At 32.5% G+C, this 19889-nt stretch overlaps 2 protein-coding genes across 2 annotated transcripts; both read left to right on the forward strand.

The window, feature by feature from the left end:
• Window positions 1–12188: 12188 nt before the first annotated feature.
• LOC127877210 (toll-like receptor 4) lies at window positions 12189–13919 on the forward strand. Its single transcript, XM_052422889.1, has one exon. It carries the CDS (start codon window positions 12300–12302, stop codon window positions 13221–13223), a length of 924 nt encoding a protein of 307 aa, XP_052278849.1. The 5' UTR covers window positions 12189–12299; the 3' UTR covers window positions 13224–13919.
• A 142-nt stretch (window positions 13920–14061) lies between these two features.
• Window positions 14062–19501, forward strand: LOC127877206 (toll-like receptor 4). Its single transcript, XM_052422879.1, has one exon. It carries the CDS (start codon window positions 14136–14138, stop codon window positions 15807–15809), a length of 1674 nt encoding a protein of 557 aa, XP_052278839.1. The 5' UTR covers window positions 14062–14135; the 3' UTR covers window positions 15810–19501.
• The last annotated feature ends 388 nt before the right edge of the window (window positions 19502–19889 follow it).

Raw genomic sequence — 19889 nt, forward strand, 5'->3', positions numbered from 1 at the left:
AATAAAACATATGACAACATATCATACACAATTTATATTTATAATCCCTTGTTCATATATTTATATGTTGGTTAACATGGGAATAACATGTTGCCAGTAAAATCATGTATAATCGATTAAAATGTGTCAGTTTTTTGTACAAGATACCAATATAAATGCATGTATTTTCACAATTAAATGCAAACAATCAATTGCAAATAAATGAAAAACATATGAATACAGTTAAATTAAATATGTCGCCTAAACATCTTCGCAAATCAATCTTCGAATGCAATACACATATTGTTTAAAAGTCGATTTAAAAAAGCTTTTGGTAAAATAAATCACATTGAAATGTGTTAATGTCTCGAAAAAGTGGGCTACATGGCAAGTTTATTTACATTTTAAAATCATTGTATAATAAAAACAATCATTTGTTAAGATTAATTTCTCAGGAAGGGGGATGGATTTCTTCTACTGCATTAACAACATAGTGTGTCCCCCGCAACTATGGTACCGGACAGGGAGACCAAACCAGTTCGACAATTTTCGATTTATTTATTGATGAATCATATGCCTTTTAAAAAGACAAATGTGGATCTTGTATTTTTAAAACCGAAATCATCGTGATTCGTACAGGTGGTGCCTTAAAAATGAAAACGTTGGCAATTTTTACGACAACAAGTTAAAATAACATCTAATTACAAGTACATGGGGCTCATGTTTACGCCTTCCTAATCATGGTCAGTAGCTCTCAATAAGTTAGCAATGCAAGCACAGAGAGCTACATTTTTAATATATGTGTTAATGTCAAAAATTACTTTACCTCAATGTATATGTTTAAAATATTCGACTCGATGATAACACCAATATTGTGTTATGTCGCTCATGTCAGAGAATATGAATTAAAGCAAAAGATAGAATATGTTCATAATCTCTTTTGTAAACAATATGTCAAGTAAAATAAAAATACTAACACCTGTATTACATTGGGAGAATGTGGAAGACTACCTATGTGTATTTTGTACTATACTAACTGTATAAAGTATTGGTGCAAATAGCTACGAATGCCCAGAAATCGGTATCCTTGAAACTGTTACTTAATGCTTGTCTCATTAAAAAAAGGGACTGACTTGTCACTAAAATAATATATATATATATATATATATATATATATATATATATATATATATATATATATATTTTAAAAACCGAGAAAGATTATACTATGTACTAATTCCTGTACTTTTACCAGAATAAATACCATCCGGGCTCTGAAACAACGGGGATAAATGCATCCGAGTTGTTGTCTGAGTTAAGCGTGTGAATTCCGTATGGTATTCTTTGTTTAAAGAAGTCTCTTCTTAGCGATAGTGTGGCAGCCTAAAATGGCTTTAGATAACGAAGTCGTAAGAAGTAAAATTGGAACAAGATTTACTACTTGTAACGAATATGATATGTTTCTTTTAAATACCTGTTTACGTAAATTATTATGCATTATTAATGCATTAAATAATAGATACATGTATGTTATACGTATGCGAATTTGATTTCGATTATTAATTGACACACACAACTCGTTTGTATTGTTTATAAAACCATAAAGTTTTTTGTGAAACTAAAGTCTAAGCGTCCGTTTCGATGTTATCAATTAAGTGTTCAGCAGACATGACTTCAACAGAAAAGCATCTTGAACGCTATCAAATCCGAGGACCCTGTGATAAACTTCCTTAACGGTCGAAAAAACGTGTTGGGATTTGTCGTGAAAGAATATATACATCGATTTATCATTTTCCTTCGCGTAAGAATGAGCACTTAATACTGGTAAACCAGCTAAACTAAAACTATTGTGTGTAGATTACCACTAATCGATGTGATATGAGTGAAATTCTTCTTAAATCACCTGAAATAGCCTAAAAACCCTGACCCTTCCCCTTATGAACCACGTATGAGAATTTGATGTCGATTATTAATTGACAATTGACACAGTTTGAGTGAAAATAAATTCTAAGTGTCAGTGTCGGTAGTTTCAATTAAGTGATCAGCAGATATGACTTGAACAGAAATGACCATGAAAGCTATCAAATCCGAGGATCATGCGATAAACTTTCTTAACCATCCACAAAACATGTTTGGGATTTGTCGTGAAATAATATATACGGCCATTTATCCCTTACCTTTGTGTAAGCATGAGCGCTAAGTACTGGTTTACCAGCTTAACTAGAAAAATTGCGTGTAGATTGACACTGTTTGATGTGATATGAGTATAATTCATCTTAAATCACATGAAAGCCTTAAAATTCTGACCACCCCTCACACCCCTTATGAACCAATACTTGTTGGTCTTTGCTTATGCTGTTTATTATTTAGATTTAAGGGAACTTTGGGTATTACCATGTATGTGTCAAAAGGAGTGAATTGAAATATCAGCCCCTCTTACACTTTTATTGTTCTGGTATACAGACATAACACGATTTTTATTCAATACAACCTTATTGTTATATTTTCTTGGAATTTTTCACAGAGTTTCGTATTTTTGAAAAAAGACATAACTATATTTTCTTACAAAACTGTAATAAAAAATGTTGAACAAAAAATCAACACAAGAAAAGTACGCTTCATAACAAAATTTGGATGCCCTGGGATTCGTCGAACCCGGGATGTCTTATAAACAATGAGAGTGCGCTTCCAATTTACCTCGCGGGCTTTTCAATTATGTTGGCACGCTATTTTGGCAATACAAGTTTGTAACGACGCGTCTCACAGTGTCCCGATTTGAATGTGATTTTACTAATATTAATTACAAGTTCCATCTATTGATGTGTGTTTAAACTTAACGTATTCGGTGTAATACACACATATTTATATTGTTCACGTTAAACACTGTCAATGATATTATCCGTGCCGAATAGATCTTGTATCTGTTTAAAAAATGAACATGTCTTAGGTGCGGAGTTAATGGAAGAAAAGCAATTTTTGTCAGATGATAACGTAATATTGTAATAGTTTGTGTTTAGACCTGGGACTATCAAAGTTAATTTAATATTGCTTAGAAGACGTGTATTTACCATATTTCCTGTTCAAGAATGCTCGTTTTATCCTGCATGAAAGTGATTATGCTTTGGTCTTTTTATTTTCTGAGCAAAGTAGCAATCTTTGTTAAGGAAGTGCGTATAATGGCAAGTAAGATTCGAAGATTTAGAATCTTTCAAACATTGAAACGCTATTTTATCTCGACCATAACGCAACTTGTACTGCGTTTGTATGATGTAATACTGCTACGTTTATGTAATTAAAATATATTGAGACATCGGCTGTAACAGAATGAGAAAATAAATATCATATTAAATGTAGGGCATTTATTAAGAATGCCCTGTTGCAAAACAGGCTGACAAAGTGCAAAAACACTAGACAAAACAACAACAACAACAACAACAACAACAACATTTATTAGCTTTTAAGCATAAAATTGCTTTTTAGCCAAATGTATAATATACACGTGTAAAGACATGGATGATAATAATTATGAGAATAAGATAATAATTATGAAAACTATGCAATGGAAGAAGTTAGCAAATATTTTACTGATTTATAACCTAAGATATGTTCCTTTAACATCGATAATGACAATTGGTAATAAAATCATGTGACACAAATATTTTACTGATTTATAACATAAGATACGACATAAATATTTTACTGATTTATAACATAAGATATGTTCCTTTAACATCGATAATGACAGTTGGTAATAAAATCATGTGACACAAATATTTTCCTGATTTATAACATAAGATATGTTCCTTTAACATCGATAATGACAGTTGGTAATAAAATCATGTGACACAGAATACATTATTTTGCGAAATTATTTTCACTTTAACATCGATACGTATCAGTGCTCATCGAATTCTGAGAGAAAAAATTAGTCTACGTAGATTAATTAATGTGTCTCTAAATTGTTCCGTAAACAATTCGCATTATATATGTATTTTGAAAGATTAATGATTTCTTTTTTATTTTGTGTTCCCATTAACATATCAAACTTATTTAATGTTGGCCATGATTGATAATATGACTTTAAATATTTTTTTCTTATATCTTTGTATAATGGACAAATTAATAAGAAATGGTATTCACTTTCTACAACATTTAGATTACAAAATTTACATTTTCTGTTATCACGTGCAATATTGTGGTATCGACCTCGTTCTATTTCTAATCTGTGTGATGATAGGCGGAATTGAGTTAGTGCTATTTTAAATTTCTTCGTTGTAATGATATCCAGGTATGGTTCGGTATTAAACGTGTTCTTCGTGCGGCAGTATGTGTTTAGTCTTGACGAATTAATGATTTCACTGTACCAGTGCTGTTTATACCGATCAAATAATCGTTGTTTAATAAGATTATAAGTGTATGTTTGTTCAGATTTTTCTGTCAGGGTTTCTTGTTCATTCCATACATAAGTTAAACCTAGCTGCTCGAGTATTGATTTGATTTGATAAGCCCAATTTCTATTGTTGTATGTTATGTTTTGTTCTGCGTCATTGAACATGAATGAGTATGTTATTTTTATGGGATTATCATTTGTACATGCTATTAATTTAAACCAATATTTAAATATGTGTAATTTACGTATCACTGATAAAGGGTATCGTCCTAATTCTCCATACAGTGCTGATAGATTTGTTGATTTGTTGACACAAAGGATTTTTCTTAAAAATTTTGTATGTATAATTTCTAATTCTTTTCCTGAATCATGTCCCCAGATTTCCGCAGAGTAATGAAGAACGGGGGTTACTAATTTATCAAAAAGGTTTAATTTTTCTTTAGTAGGGAATTCATATTGGTTTACAACAGAAAAAAGGCGATGAAGTGCTCTGTTACCGTGTTCTGATATTGATTTTATTGTTTTATACCAGTTTCCGTTTTTAAATAAAGTTACACCAAGATATTTGAATGATGCGACTATTTCCAACGGTTCACCATATAAAGTGAAGTTGAAACTTGTTTGTCGGTTACTTTTTTCAAAAATAACAACTTTTGTTTTACTTATGTTTATTTTTAATTTGTATGTATTACAATAGTTTTCAATGTCATTTAACATTAGTTGGGCTGATGTGGGTGAAGTTGAAAATAGGACTTGGTCATCAGCATACGATAATAAAAAGAATTTTATATCGTCGATCGATATGATTCCTTCAATATTAGAATTAATATTTTCGATAATGTCATTAACGGACATCATGAATAGGATGCTTGAGCAAGGGTCTCCTTGTTTAACACCAGAGTATGAATTGATATATTCGGATATTTCATTGTTTAACCGGACGGCTGATTTCACCGACGAATACATCGCTTTGAGTGCAGAAATCATTTTAGTGCTTATTTGTTCGGTGATTAACTTTTGCCATAGTAGTGAACGATTTATACTGTCATAACATTTAGCATAATCAATGAAAATGCAATATAATTTTTGACCAGAGTTTAACACTTTGTTGATTATACTGTTCAGTATAAAGATACAGTCGACTGTGCTCTTTCCCTTTTGGTAACCAAATTGACAGTCAGATATAATTTTGTTTTCATCACACCATTTAGTCATTCTGTTTAAAAGTACATGAGAATATATCTTTGATAAAATATTATTTAATGTTATTCCACGGTAATTTTTGGTATCGCTCGGATCTCCGCCTTTAAATATTGGTGTGATGTAACCCACTCCCCAGCTTTCAGGATATTGTGCAGTATCAAATATTGTATTGAATATGGTTTTGAGGTACGGTTTAATAGAATTGTATGTTGTTTTAATTATTTCAGCTGAAATATCATCAGGTCCACTAGATTTGCCATTGTTTTGTTTGAAAACTGCTTGATATATTTCCGACTCTGTAATTGGTGAATCGAGTTGTTCAATTACGGTTTGTGGTGTATTTAAATTATGTTCGTTTATTTCATTATCTATACTGTCACTTGGTTCGTTTCCGATTAAGTCATTAAAATGATTGAACATTTCGTTAATTTTAGGTTGATTTGTATTTTTATTATTAGGTTTATAGCATTTTTTGAGTGTTTTCCAAAACGTTCTTGGTTGTGTTTTTGCAATGTTATATAACCTCGTGCTTTCATTCATTTTGTATCTATATTTTGCTTTTCTTCGAATTACATTATAATTTGTTCTGTAATGTACAAATTGTTGTCTATTTGGGTTGGACTTATTCTTATTAAAGTTGTTTTTTTGCGTTACGGAAATTGCATTTTGCAGTTCTACAAGTATTATCAAACCATTCTGGCGGTTTTTGATGCGGCTTTTTATTGTTATTAATCGTAAACACTTTTCCAAATGTCTGAACGCTATTTTCGTGTAAAAATTGTGTAAGAATATTAATTTGATTATTAACATTAGTTTCAGTAAAAATTGTATTTAATACTTGTATATTTTCATCTATTAACAAGTTAAATTCTTGTGATTTGTCATTATCAAATATTATTTTTAATTCTTGTTGTTTTGTTTCCTTTTTGTTGTTTTGTAAGTTAATATTATTTACTGTTAGAAAACTAAAATAGAGCCCAGCATGATCCGAGAATTCAGTCCAATCAAGTATTTCAAATTCATGAATGACATTCCGATGGAATGTGTCGTGGTGTGTTAGTAAATAATCGGTTACGCTAAGACCACGTGTTGAGGTGAAAGTGTAATTACCTGTTCTATCTCCGGGCATACGACCGTTAGCTATGATATGGTTGGTTGATTTGCACATGGAGATTAAAGCTCGGCCTTGAAAGTCAATTATATGATCTTCATTCATTCGCTTCGGAATGTGTCCAAAATTTAGTTCACTTGAATTTGTATTAACGTTGTTATAATCATCTAAATGTTTATCGTATTTTAATATATCGGATAATAAGCCAGTTCTTGAATTTAAATCTCCTACGATAAAAGTGTATCCTAAGGTGCAATATTGTTCTATGTTATTTTCAATTTCTTCGAAAAAAAAACACAGCCCGCGACAAACACAAACCATGATTACAGCAGCGGTGAACGCTTTGGGTATTGGGTTTTTAACAGATTGTATGTAGCTCATACACTCAAATTTAGTTAAGAGTATAAACAAAAAACAACATAAGTGTAAATAAATAATAATGCCATTTTATAACAATTAAAAGAAATGGTTACAAAATAAAGTTTAATTAGATTATTTGTACTATTTAAATTTCAGTGTTTGGATCCAAACCAAAGCCAATATAATTGTTACTTTTTAAATAATTATGAAATTAAGGAAACAGCATGTCGTTTTTTATTAAAATAACAAAACAACATAATACGTAAAATATTCAAAGACATAATATTGCAGAAGTGTCCAGCGTTTAAGGAGGTGTCGTTTGAAGAAACAAAATAGAGACTTCTCATGGCGCACAATGAACAACGTGCAAAAGTTGATCTCAAAAGCTCTCCCTCTCCCAAGGCATAACACAGCTAGCAAACAAAAAAACACACAAAAAAGATACACTTTAAACAATTTTAACACAATCAGTAAAACATTGTAGTGAAAAAAACTGTAAAAACATTGTCTGAAGAGAAATTCTTACTAACACCCATTCATTTAAAGCCATTAACCAATTTCCAACACAATACAGGACTGTATATACATCTCGACAAAAACCATAAAAATAAATTATATAAAAACAATGATTAAATTAATATGGATGTTAAACATAAAAATGATGATCTGTGGCAAACTGCAGTACTGAACGTAGACAACATATAAGTAAATGCGTTGTTACTAATAACATTCGGAAACAAGATAGTCGAGGTTTTTTCTATTTGATCAATTACAATATTTGTCTGCATATGTTTTAAGCGAGAGATTAACAATAAAACCAATATGTTAGATTTAATGCTATGAATTTAATTTTTATTTAAACTAGCTGCTAGTTTCCACTTATTTCTAATTAAAAGGAAAGGTACTTAAGCCACATTTTGTTTTCGTTAATTGTGTGTACTATATTTATTTCCCACTTGATTAAAGATGCTCAAACACAAACATATTTCAAATCCTTTATTAACTGTATTTCTTTATATGTTAAATTAAATTTTGCGACTTTAACTGTCGCAAAAATGATCCCCAACTCGACTTGGAATAACAAACACAAGTTTAGGATCGGCATGTCTTATTGGAAAACACCATTTTATGTCTTCCATGTATTTTGAATAAATCTAGACATAGGGTAATCCCGCAATGATTTGCTTGGCGTTGGCAGTTCCTATGGGGTAAATTTGTTTAATTAGTGTGTGTTTCCTACGGTTGTGTCTATCGTCTTAATGTTTTGCAATTGCTTACTAGCAATAAATTAAGGGTCTCTTGCTGACGCGATTGGAGCTGCACTTTGTGGTGATCGTTAAAATATATTATATGTCAATGTATTTGTATATAAGAAGTAAGATTGTTCTTCAAGGTTTTGCAGCATAAATAAGGCATTTGTATTTAACTCAGCAAAGTACGCGTTTGTTTGACTAGATAATGATCATTCGGTAAATTGTTAATTGCTGGCTGATTTATACGTGAATGTTTCAATGCTTGTATAAATATTTAAAGCAATCAATAAAATTGAGGTTTAAAATCGTTCCAAATATTTGATGTGTTTGTTAATATTGTTCACGTTTAAACTTATGGCCACGATGCAACTTGGGTTTCACGTGGCTTTAAATTGAATGCGCGGTGTGTTTGCTTAGTAATTTAAATTTGAGCTAAAATAATACTCAAGTATACATGTATTTGACTGAATAAAAAACGCACATTTGGCTTTTGAAATGAGCTCCTCTATAAAACAGGTATCTACATTGAAAAAGCGCACACACATATACGGTAATGCCACCAATCTGGTTAAAACAAGAACTATAAAATAGACACCACACATATATCATAGTTTATATAACATGTTTTGTAAAACACTGATTGGGACATAATTCAGCTTAATAGTGGGCAGTCGTTTATGGAGTGGCTAAAGTCTCTGTAAAAAGGAAGCATTGCAATATTATGAAGAACATTTATTCATCCGCAAGCTTTCATTGCCGAAATAGAGGTAACAATGATTGCAAAAAATCCAAATATATTGGCAATTGATAAATGTCCATTCCTCTAAGATCACAAACATGACCATTGTTTATATTTAAAAACAATACTGTTTAGAATGATATTGAACGTATTAAATCGTAATAAATCAACGTACATATATTGTCGTCCTTGTTGGCAGGAATATTATTTCTTTCTTTTAAGAAATGAGTGATGTGTCTTATAGACAACAAAGCAATGTTATTGCATATTTTGAACATTGCTATGGTGGCTTTATGGAAAGTTAAGGACGATGATCCGATTATTTTATATGTTGCTTTGTCAGTTTAATAAAAAAAGACATGCAGTTATTTCATTTAAAAGATATTCAAGTTACAATTATATTGGCTCTGGTGTTAACAAACACTTAATTGTTAAATAATACTAATTATTTCATTAAAATATAGTTTATAACCATTTCTCTTGATTTATATAATATGCCATTAATATTTATAACACTTATATTTGTGTGTGAATACTCTTTAATTAAATTTGATTGTATGAGCTACATAAAATCTTTTTAAAAAATCCCAAAGCCTCTCTCCTGTAATCATGGTTTGTGTTTGTTTTGCAGGCGTGTGCTCTGTCTAGTATTGATGCAATTTTTCAGACTGTTTTACAATTGGTGACTCTTCATGAATGCCATACCTTTTATATGTGATTTTTTTTATCATTCTGCTACAGCTGAAGTCTCAATATATTTAAATTACATATTACATCATACAAACGCAGTACAAATTATGTAAGGAACAAACTTAATGGTCGAGAAAAAATAGCGTTTCAATGTTTGAAAGATTCCTAGTCTTCGAATCTTACTGGCCATCATAAAACTTCCTTTACGAAGATTGCTACTTTGCTTAGCAAATAAAAATACCAAAGCGTCTTAACTTGTTTTGTGCAGGATGAAATGCGCATTCTTAAACAGAAAATATGGTAAATACGTGTTTTCTAAGCAATATCAATTAACTATGATAGTCCTGTGCCGAAACACAAACTATCACAATATCATGTTATCATCTGACAAAACTTATAAAATTGTTTTAGCCAAGGTTAAATTCTGTCCAACAAAGACGATAGAGAAACGTAAATAATCATTTTGTTGCTTTATCACTTACGCCGAATCAAATACTGTGTACCAAGTGCCATGGATTGATAGCACAGCTGCTTTACCGCTAAGATGCATGACACTGGCTGGAATAACTTTACCGATCATGGAGTGTGGGGGTTGGGGCAAATAACCCTTGCAAAAAATTATGCCTGTTAGCAGTGGCATGATATTCTTTCATTAACTCCGCAGCAAAAACGTGTTCACTTTTTAAAACAAAAACGAGATCTATTCGGCACGAATATGTGAAGTAACAGTGTTAAACGTCAACAACAGAAATACTTGTCTATGACACATAATACGTGAACTTTAAACACACATTAATAGATCGAACTTATAATTAATATAAGTAAAATCAAATTGAAATCGGGACACTGAGAAAATCATCGTTACAAACTTGCATTACCAAAATAGCGTTATAACATAAATCAAAAGCCCGCGTAGTAAATTGGATGCGTGTTCTCATTGTTTATACGACATCCCGGGTTCGAACCCCAGGGCAGCCACCTTTTTAATTTAGCGTATTTTTTCTTTTTCTTGTTATTTAAATTGTTTGAAATTCTTCAAAATATTACAGTTATGTTAGTAAATTTATTTTATAACATCATTCAAAAATAAGAAAATCTGTGAACAACTCTCGTGAAGTAAAAATATAATTTTGTCGTTAACTAGAAAAATTGCGTTATTATTATATGCCAGCACAAGAAAAGTGTAAGAGGGGTTTATATTTGAATTTACTCCTTTTGACACATACATGGTAATACCCAAAGTTCCCTCAAATTCTATTTAATAAACAGGGTTCATTAGGGGGGGGGGGGCAGGGTAAGGCTTTCAGTTGATATAAGAAGAATTCTACTCATATCACATCGAACAGTATTAATCTACACGCAATTTTTCTAGTTTAGCTGGTAAACCAGTACTTAGTGCTCATGCTTACACAAAGATAAGAGATACATGGCCGTATATATTATTTCAAGACAAATCCCAAACACGTTTTGTGGACGGTTAAGGAAGTTTATCACATGATCCTCGGATTTCACGGTACTTTTCTGTTCAAGTCTTATCTGCTGAACACTTAATTGAAACTACTGACACTGACACTTAGAATGTATTTTCACTCAACACTTTGCGGAGTTAAAAACAGTACAAACGTGTTATATTTTTAATTGTCATTTTATAATCGACAACAAATTCGCATACGTATGAAACATATAAAGACCCGTTGCACTGGAAGTTAACAGGATTAATAATGCATAGTGATTTACGTAAAAAGATATTTAAAAAAATAGAACCATATTATTTTCCTTACTAGTAGTAAATCTTGTTACTTCTCTCTACTTGTTTATCTAAAGTCATATTGGTTACAATACACTTTCGCTAAGAAGAGACTTCCTTTAAACGAAAAATTACAATGGGGACTGCACAGGGCATCTCAGAGAACACTTGACACATGCATTAAACTCCGTAGACATAAGATTTATCGTTTTTTAAATAAATATATATGTATCCTTATCATTTCAATGAAAAGCTCTACTTAGTGTCGCTTGATACATGTATGTTTTAATATTGAATAAACCATGGTTTTAACTGTCCATATGCATTAAACATATGCACTACGCAATGCTGTAAACTATCGATATGCATTTAATATAGTCAAATGATAAACAATTTTGTAAACTGCCCATACGCATTCAACAATGCAGTGGTCGTCCTTACTAAATTGTCTTACTTCTATTTCATATTATATCTTACTTCCCATTTTCTAACTGACGAATTATTAAACAATAAAAAATGCTCATTTCTCTTATAAAAAGTCACGTTTTATACATCAGTATCACATATTTAATATAAACTAAGGTTTTCAAACAATATCTGCTGTAAATAGGGATGTGCAATGTAAATCATCTTGTGAGCACTCAAGCGGTAATGACACACTTCGTTAAGCGAAAGAGCAGTAACATTCATAACAGGAAGAAAACAGAAGACATTAATGTGTTCATCAAATTAAGAGTTGAACATTATCACATGCAATTATGCAATCTGTTTTTGAGATGCTAAAATGTTATCTAGTATGATATTTCATTCATAAGCTTTCTCCGAACATGTCATTTAATTTGCTAATACAGTCATTTGTTAACAAGTCAAATATGGAAAAAAAATTCATAGCGATCGAGTGTTTTATTTTATTTGGAATAAATGAAGCAGTGTTTGAAACTTATGTATGCGGGCCACGTAATAAATGTGAATGCTTTACGGATAATCGAAGCTCGGTGATGGATTGTGAAGGGAAACATATTTCGAGAATCGCAGAAATATGTTCTGGTCTAGGAAATATTACTATGGAGCAAAGGCTCACACTGAGAGCTGGTAGAAATAATTTTGGAAATTTTAACGCCACAGAACTTGAAGGATGTGAACATTTGTATGAACTTAACGTAAATTTCAATCAAATAAGCGAAATCAGAAAAGACACTTTTATTAATTTCACTAACTTGAAGATACTGGATTTATCCCGAAATAATCTCATGGTCTTCAAAAGTGGCTGGTCAGCGGATTTTATGCCACTGTCTCTAACTACTCTTATCCTCAATGGATGTCCTGTGGATAAAGCTGCTATACGGAACTATCCAAATCTTTCACACCTTAGAAAACTACAAATGTTAAGAATTGATGGGTTGAGAGACACTTTTGACATCGGGAAACGCACCAATAGGCTGCAAGAGCTAAGTTTGTCAGGATTGTATTCCTTCAGTCACTGTAGCATACCCCATATTTCAAACTGGACCTTTAAGAAGTTGGTATCAATCGTGAAACTGAACATTTCAGCTTGCTCCGTAAGGAGTATTTCAGCTGGGGCCTTTGAACATCTTAAACATCTGCAAATATTAGATCTGTCTTATAATCGAAAGCTTGGCTTCAGATCAATGGAAAATATATCATACGGACTTCAATTTACCGATATTCGTAGTGTATATATGTCATATATACATACCACGTTTGGCCTGGGTACAAGTCTATTAAGGTAGTGCACCTCTAATGATTTCCCGCGATTTCTTCGAAGGTTGAAGAGCCTACTATTAGGTGCCGTAGCCTAGTGGTTAAGGCGATAGACTAGAAATCTTTTGGGATATTCCCGCGCAGGTTCGAATCCTGTCGACGACGTATACTTTTTTGCGACGCGTTTTATTTATTTTCTAACGTAATTTGATTTAATATGGCATATAAGCTATATTTATTGTTAAATATGTTGCAATTTTTATGCACATTCTTCAATTATTAAAATTAAAACAACGTTATGGCGAAATTGGGTGATTTGCTGTTGAAAATACGAACCATGCATGTTGCATTTTTATTTTTATTTCAAAAAGTAAACGGTAAATCTGTCTATTTCTTGGTATTTTTGCTGTATATAGTGTTTCTATAAAAACTAAGTTTAAAATATGACTTAAATGATACTATTTTGAATTTTATGACACTGTTTTTAACCGACCCAATTTTTACTTGGCTGAAATCACTTACATTTCATGGCGCTCTTCCATAGATAAAAATTTGTAAAAAATAAATGTCTGTAAAAGAATACTTATTTCATCTTGTTTAAACTTTAAACACCTTTACAGCATCTGTACACACCAACTGCATGCCCATATTTGGAAATTTGAATGAATTATGGAACTTTTATATACCCCAGGGGTGAAAATAAACTGGACAAAAGCCGAGCGTGGGGGTGGTTTTGAAAAAATCGGTATATTTTTTTAAAAAGCATGGAAAGCCTACCTACAAATTTGCATGTAGTTCAGTGAAATGATGCTGATTAAGAAAATAATTACTTAGATTATATTTGGATATGTGCCCATTAGAGATGCGCTACCTTAAAGCAGGATCTCTGTTACATTTGGAACACGAGTATAGAAGAATTGTTTATCGCAGGCAACCGGCTGATGTCATTCGAGACAAATGCCCTAATCTTGCTTCCTGAATCGTTAACTACCATTGATGTGTCTGACAATGATCTAGTATTTACACCGTACTTGTTACAGTCCTCATGCATGATAAACGTCCGAAAAATGTTTGGCGCTTTGCAGCACTCCCCTCACTACCCGTCCAGATATATTGTTGAAGACACTGACGACGAAAGTAAAGGATGTGAGGAGAGGTCTTTTACTAGATGTCCATATATGAAGGAAGCATTTCTGATGGAATTAGCGTCGAATAAATGGCCATGTAATTATATACAACCAAATATGAGAAACATATCTCTTGAAACTAATCTTCCAAAACATCTAGAATTTGTTGATTTTCATGAAAGCAATTTCATTTACAATGAACAGATCAATTATAAGATCACACCCAATACAAATGCAATCAAGCATATTGATATTTCAAATAACGTGTTCAACATATTCACCGGTCACTATGGACCGTTTCCGAATATTGAAGTCATTAATGTATCCCGTTGTTACATAATGCAAATCGGGGAAAATTCATTGAACTATCCTTCTTTGAAAATCCTGCGACTAGACAATAACTACCTAGGGGACCAATTAGCGGACAGTGTGAGATCAAATATTTTTGAATGTTTAACATCATTAAAAACTCTTAATTTATCGGCAAACGGCATTACGATATTGCATAGATCGACCTTTGCCCCACTGACAAATTTAACAGATCTAGATCTCAGCAACAACAATATAGGAAATCTGGATATTATGCTGCCTTCTTTAACAAATTTGTTACGAATAGATCTACACGTTAATTCCCTTCACGCTCTCGCAAGAAATATTCGGACAGGTTTAGATCTGAATGCTAAGAAATTAAATTCCACGTTCGAAATTGACCTTCGAAACAACTCGCTAGATTATTCCTGTGAAAACCAAGACTTTCTAAACTGGCTATATGAACATAAGAGCAACATGAAAACGTTTGAGTTGTATGTTTTCCGATTGTCAGATGGAACGATCATGGATGCCACATGGTTCCAGAAAGAATTCAGCAATTTAGAAGGTTACTGTAGATCTTACACGCTACTGATCGTCCTTTGCTGTATCGGGATATCTTCAGCACTGGCCACAGTTGTGGGAGGCGTTATATACCGACATCGCTGGAAACTACGATATCTGCTTTTTATGTCTAGGAAGAGGTTCTTCGGTTATCGTAGATTACAAGACTATGCGCTAATAGAAAACTACAGATTTGATGCGTTTATTTCATACGCAGAAGATAATTTCAGATTTATTTTAGATGAAGTTATTCCAAGACTTGAGGTGGAAAACGTTTCTTTGTGTCTGCATCAGCGAGACTCTCTGCCAGGTAACGCAATTTCGGACAACATTATCCATGCCATCCAGAGCAGCAGAAAGACCATCGTCATATTGTCAGAGTCGTTTTTAAGGAGCAAATGGTGCATGTATGAATTCAACATGGCGCGAATGGAGAGCATATACTCAAGGGAAGACCAGGTGTGTCTAGTTATTTTTATGCTTGAACCCGTCCCTCACAACAAGATGCCTTTGGAAATGCTTCGATGGATTCAGGAAAACAGTTATATCGAATATACCCATGAACCAGACGGTAATAGAATGTTTTGGGAAAACATAGTGTTGGCAGTTAAGTAAAACTGTAAACTACCGACAATAAATATAAATGGGTAATTAGTTTAACAATACAAATACGTCAGGAAAAAGTATATAAACGCATAGAACATCATTCAAGTTGGTGTTATCCATTTCATGACATGTTATTGGGACCAATGAAATTAATCCCATCTTGCAAAATTAAAGTTTTTGATATTTTAAATTACTTTAAGTACAAGTACAATGTTGGCCTGCGCAGTTGTTTACAGCAAAATTTAAAATTAAACGAACGTGTGTATTAATAATTCATGAATGACCTTATGTGTGGATATTTGTTTTGATTGAAATTGTGATGATGTTAGACTTTATTTACATGTTTATGTTTTGTAAATAAATCTAAGTTAAGTTTAAAGTGTTGCCCCTTAAGCTGGTTTAACTCTCAACGGTATGTAATATAAAGAATTGCGTTATGATTGTACGTTTTACGTATAATATATAATGTACAATATACAAAATACATATTATCTATGTGTATATTAAGATGAATATTAAGCCTCCTGATTTTGCAGCACGAAAAGTGAATCCGTATTTTATCAAGCGAATTATGCGTTAAGGTTGTTTGGCTAGAGATTAATCAATCGATAAATTGTTAGTTTGTGGCAGATTAATCAGTGAATGTGTTTGCAATTATGTTTAAAACAAGTAATACATAGACATATGGTAAGCGTTTTAGGGCGACCCAACTCTTGTATGTGCTTGTTAGCTACTATAATTACGTTCATATACGTACAATGTTTGATAAAGAAGTTCAACGGTGTATGCATTTATACTGGTATAATATGCAAAATGAAATTTAGAATGGGTGTAATGTTGACCAAAACAAATTTTGGCATTCTATAGGTAAAATTGGAGTTGCTAATACAAATTGTAACAAGATGCCCGTGGAGATATTGCTCCCAAATGGCGATGTGTTGCAAAATTGGATAAATGATTTTAGTTTCTTGTTTCGCAATGTATTACTGAAGGATGCTCAAGCACTGAACCGCGATCCTTGTCGGTTGCGCACCGATGAATCTGGGTTTAACGGTAACATTTCTATCCTAGAGGTGAAGAATGCTATCTTTAAAGCCAAAACTGGGAAGGCGGTTGGAGTGGATGAGATTCCTGCATAAGTTTTGAAAAATGATACTGTAATATTTTTCCTTCATGTTTTATATAATTGATATTTTGACAATGGTATAGTACCTACTATTTGGGATAAATGTGTCATAAACCCTATTCCCAAATCGTCTACGTCTGATGCACGAGAACCGTTAGCTTATAGGAGTATAGCTTTGGCCTCAGCTGTATATAAAATTAACTGTCGCATTTTGAACGATAGACTATCAAGATGGGCAGAGAGTGAACATGTGTTAGTTGATGAACAGAATTGGTTCAGGAAAAAACAGAGCACCATTGAACACATTTTGTCTTTAGTCAACATTGTTGATACACGAAAAAAGCAAAAACTATCTACTTTGATATCTTTTATTGATTTCAGTTAAGCGTACGATTATATTAACAGTTCCAAATTTTGGGAACGCTTGCAATCCAATGGTATCTCAGGCAAATGTTGGTGGCGCTACGGTCCCTGTACCACTCAGTTTCATCTTGTGCGAGAATAAATAAGCACAAAACAGATTGGTTCTCTGTACATTCAGGATTAAGACAGGGCTGTATTTTATCACCTCTTCTGTTTAATATGTATATTAATGATTTAGCAATATATTTAAAGTCATTGGATATTGGTATCGAAATAGGCAATGATAAGATCTGCATCCTTTTATATGAGGACGATATACTTTTAGTAGCAGATCATGAGCAGAATTTACAAACTATTGAGTGCTCTCAATGATTGGTGTTCTCGAAATGATATGTCTGTTAATATTGACAAGAGCAATATTGTTCATTTTCGTCTACTATTTTTTGCTAGATCTAATTTTGTTTTCACTCGTGGTGACCACATTTTAAATTATACCGACAGATACAACAAGTACCTAGGTTTAGTTTTACATGAACACTTGGATTTTTCTTTAACTGCAAAAATGGTTGCTCAGAGTGCTAGCCGTGCGTTAGGTTTAGTAAATGCCAATTGCAAGCTAATTGGGGGGATGATCCCTCCAAAAATTATACAAAGGCGTATGAATCAGTAGTTTGGCCTGTTATAGCATACGGCGCTGCTGTTTTGGGTGAAAAAGTTTTGCTAGCATCGATGCTGTTCAAAACAGAGCCACGGGATTTTTCTTTGGTGTCGGAAGGTAAACGCCTGTTGCAGCTTTGTATGATGAAATGGGATAGATTCCCCCATTTGTCCGGCAATGGAAAGTAATTGCAAATGTTTGGGCGAGACTATCATGTTCCAATACATCTAGGCTTAACGAACGAATAGCACTCTGGGCAGCAGGCATACCTGACTGAAAAGCTGGTATTTCAAGGTTCGTAAACAACTGAAAGTTAACAATTAGATTGCTATTGTAGTTTAGATATACCTATTATACCTATTTCAAAGTTATTGCTTGTTAAACATTTAGAATAAAGTATGTTTTATAAGTATTAGAATGATTGGTTTTAAATATTAGTTCTGTAACTGGGCCCTCACAAAGAGGAGGTAACAAACTCCAAACATATTGTATTTTTTTAAAGAGATTTTAATGTTGAACAATATTGTACCATGATAATGCCCTTAAAGCATCGTTCAGCATTTTGTAAATTTAGATGTAGAGTCGCTCCTATAAGAATTGATACTGGTAGATATGAAGGGCTACCAACAGATCAACGTTTATGCCCTTTGTGTAATGTTTTCGAAGATGAAGAGCATGTCATGTTAAAGTGTTCATTATATGATGATATAAGATCTGATTTGATTGATAAGGCAATTTCTATGGTGCCTGAGTTTCAGAGTTTGCATCCTGTTGATAAAATGACAACTTTATTCTCTAATTTGTCACTAATAAGAAGTTGTGCCAAGACCTGCTATCTGATTTTACAAAGTTTACAAAGAAGAAATTTTTATATATGTACAAATTATCTTAATTGGTTTTATTTTACGGCGAGCGTTGGCATGGCAACGTGCCTTTACTTAACATTTGATTTTACTATCATACAATAGACCTATATAAATAAGACATTAAGTTTTAATATAGTGGAGAACGAAGACATGGCATAGTCCACATCTTTATTTGTTTGCTGTTACTTCATTAGATGTCAGTTCAAAATTATTAGAGTTGCTTATCACCTAGGTCCGTTCTTGGGTAATGCTGTTTTGAATCCCGTGTAGACCTGTTTGCCATGATCTAGTATATTATTTGCTTGGTTGAACCTGCTATGTCTTTCTTCACTGCTCAATTTGATCGAATTCACAAATAAGTATACGTATGTTACACTTTCTATGTGTGGATTGACAAAAATCATCGTTCTTCACGTAAAGAAAATGAATTAGTACTCTTAGCAATATATGTAAATATTTATTGGCAGTATTTTATAGATATATTATGATGTATTTTGTGCAAGTTGTGTCAAGCAGTTAACAGCTCTATGTGTTTGTGTGTCTAGCGTTTTTAGCGCTTGTGTCGGGGCTGCTTAGTGGATGACATAATTTGTACAACACTACCATCTCTTATAGCTCAGAATTCTGAGCGGCAATACATGTGTTTTATGATACTATTGTAATTCTCTGTATTAAGTTATATTGTGTTAATGAGATGTAAATAAACTATTTAATTTTTCGTTTTGACTGATAAACGATCTTGTATGTCGGAAACGATTTATATTCATCTGGTGGAACTGGAGTTTCACGTTGGCCATAGCTGTATGCCCAATATTGTACTTAACTATTCAATTTCGTTGACAAATATTATGTTTTATTTCAAGTTTGAACCAAAAACAGTTGAGTTAAGTAAACAACGCACTATTGACTCTTGAAACTACATTATGCAAAAAACACATAAGTCTAGGTTAAAAAGTACCTACATGTACAGCATGTATCACCCAAAACTTGTCAAACTTGGCATAGACAACACAAATAAAGTTGTTTGGAAATCACTGTTTGGGACTCACATTCTACTATCAAGCAGATTTCATTGA

The sequence above is a fragment of the Dreissena polymorpha genome, chromosome 4, assembly GCF_020536995.1.
Source record: "Dreissena polymorpha isolate Duluth1 chromosome 4, UMN_Dpol_1.0, whole genome shotgun sequence".
NCBI classification, from domain to species: domain Eukaryota; kingdom Metazoa; phylum Mollusca; class Bivalvia; order Myida; family Dreissenidae; genus Dreissena; species Dreissena polymorpha.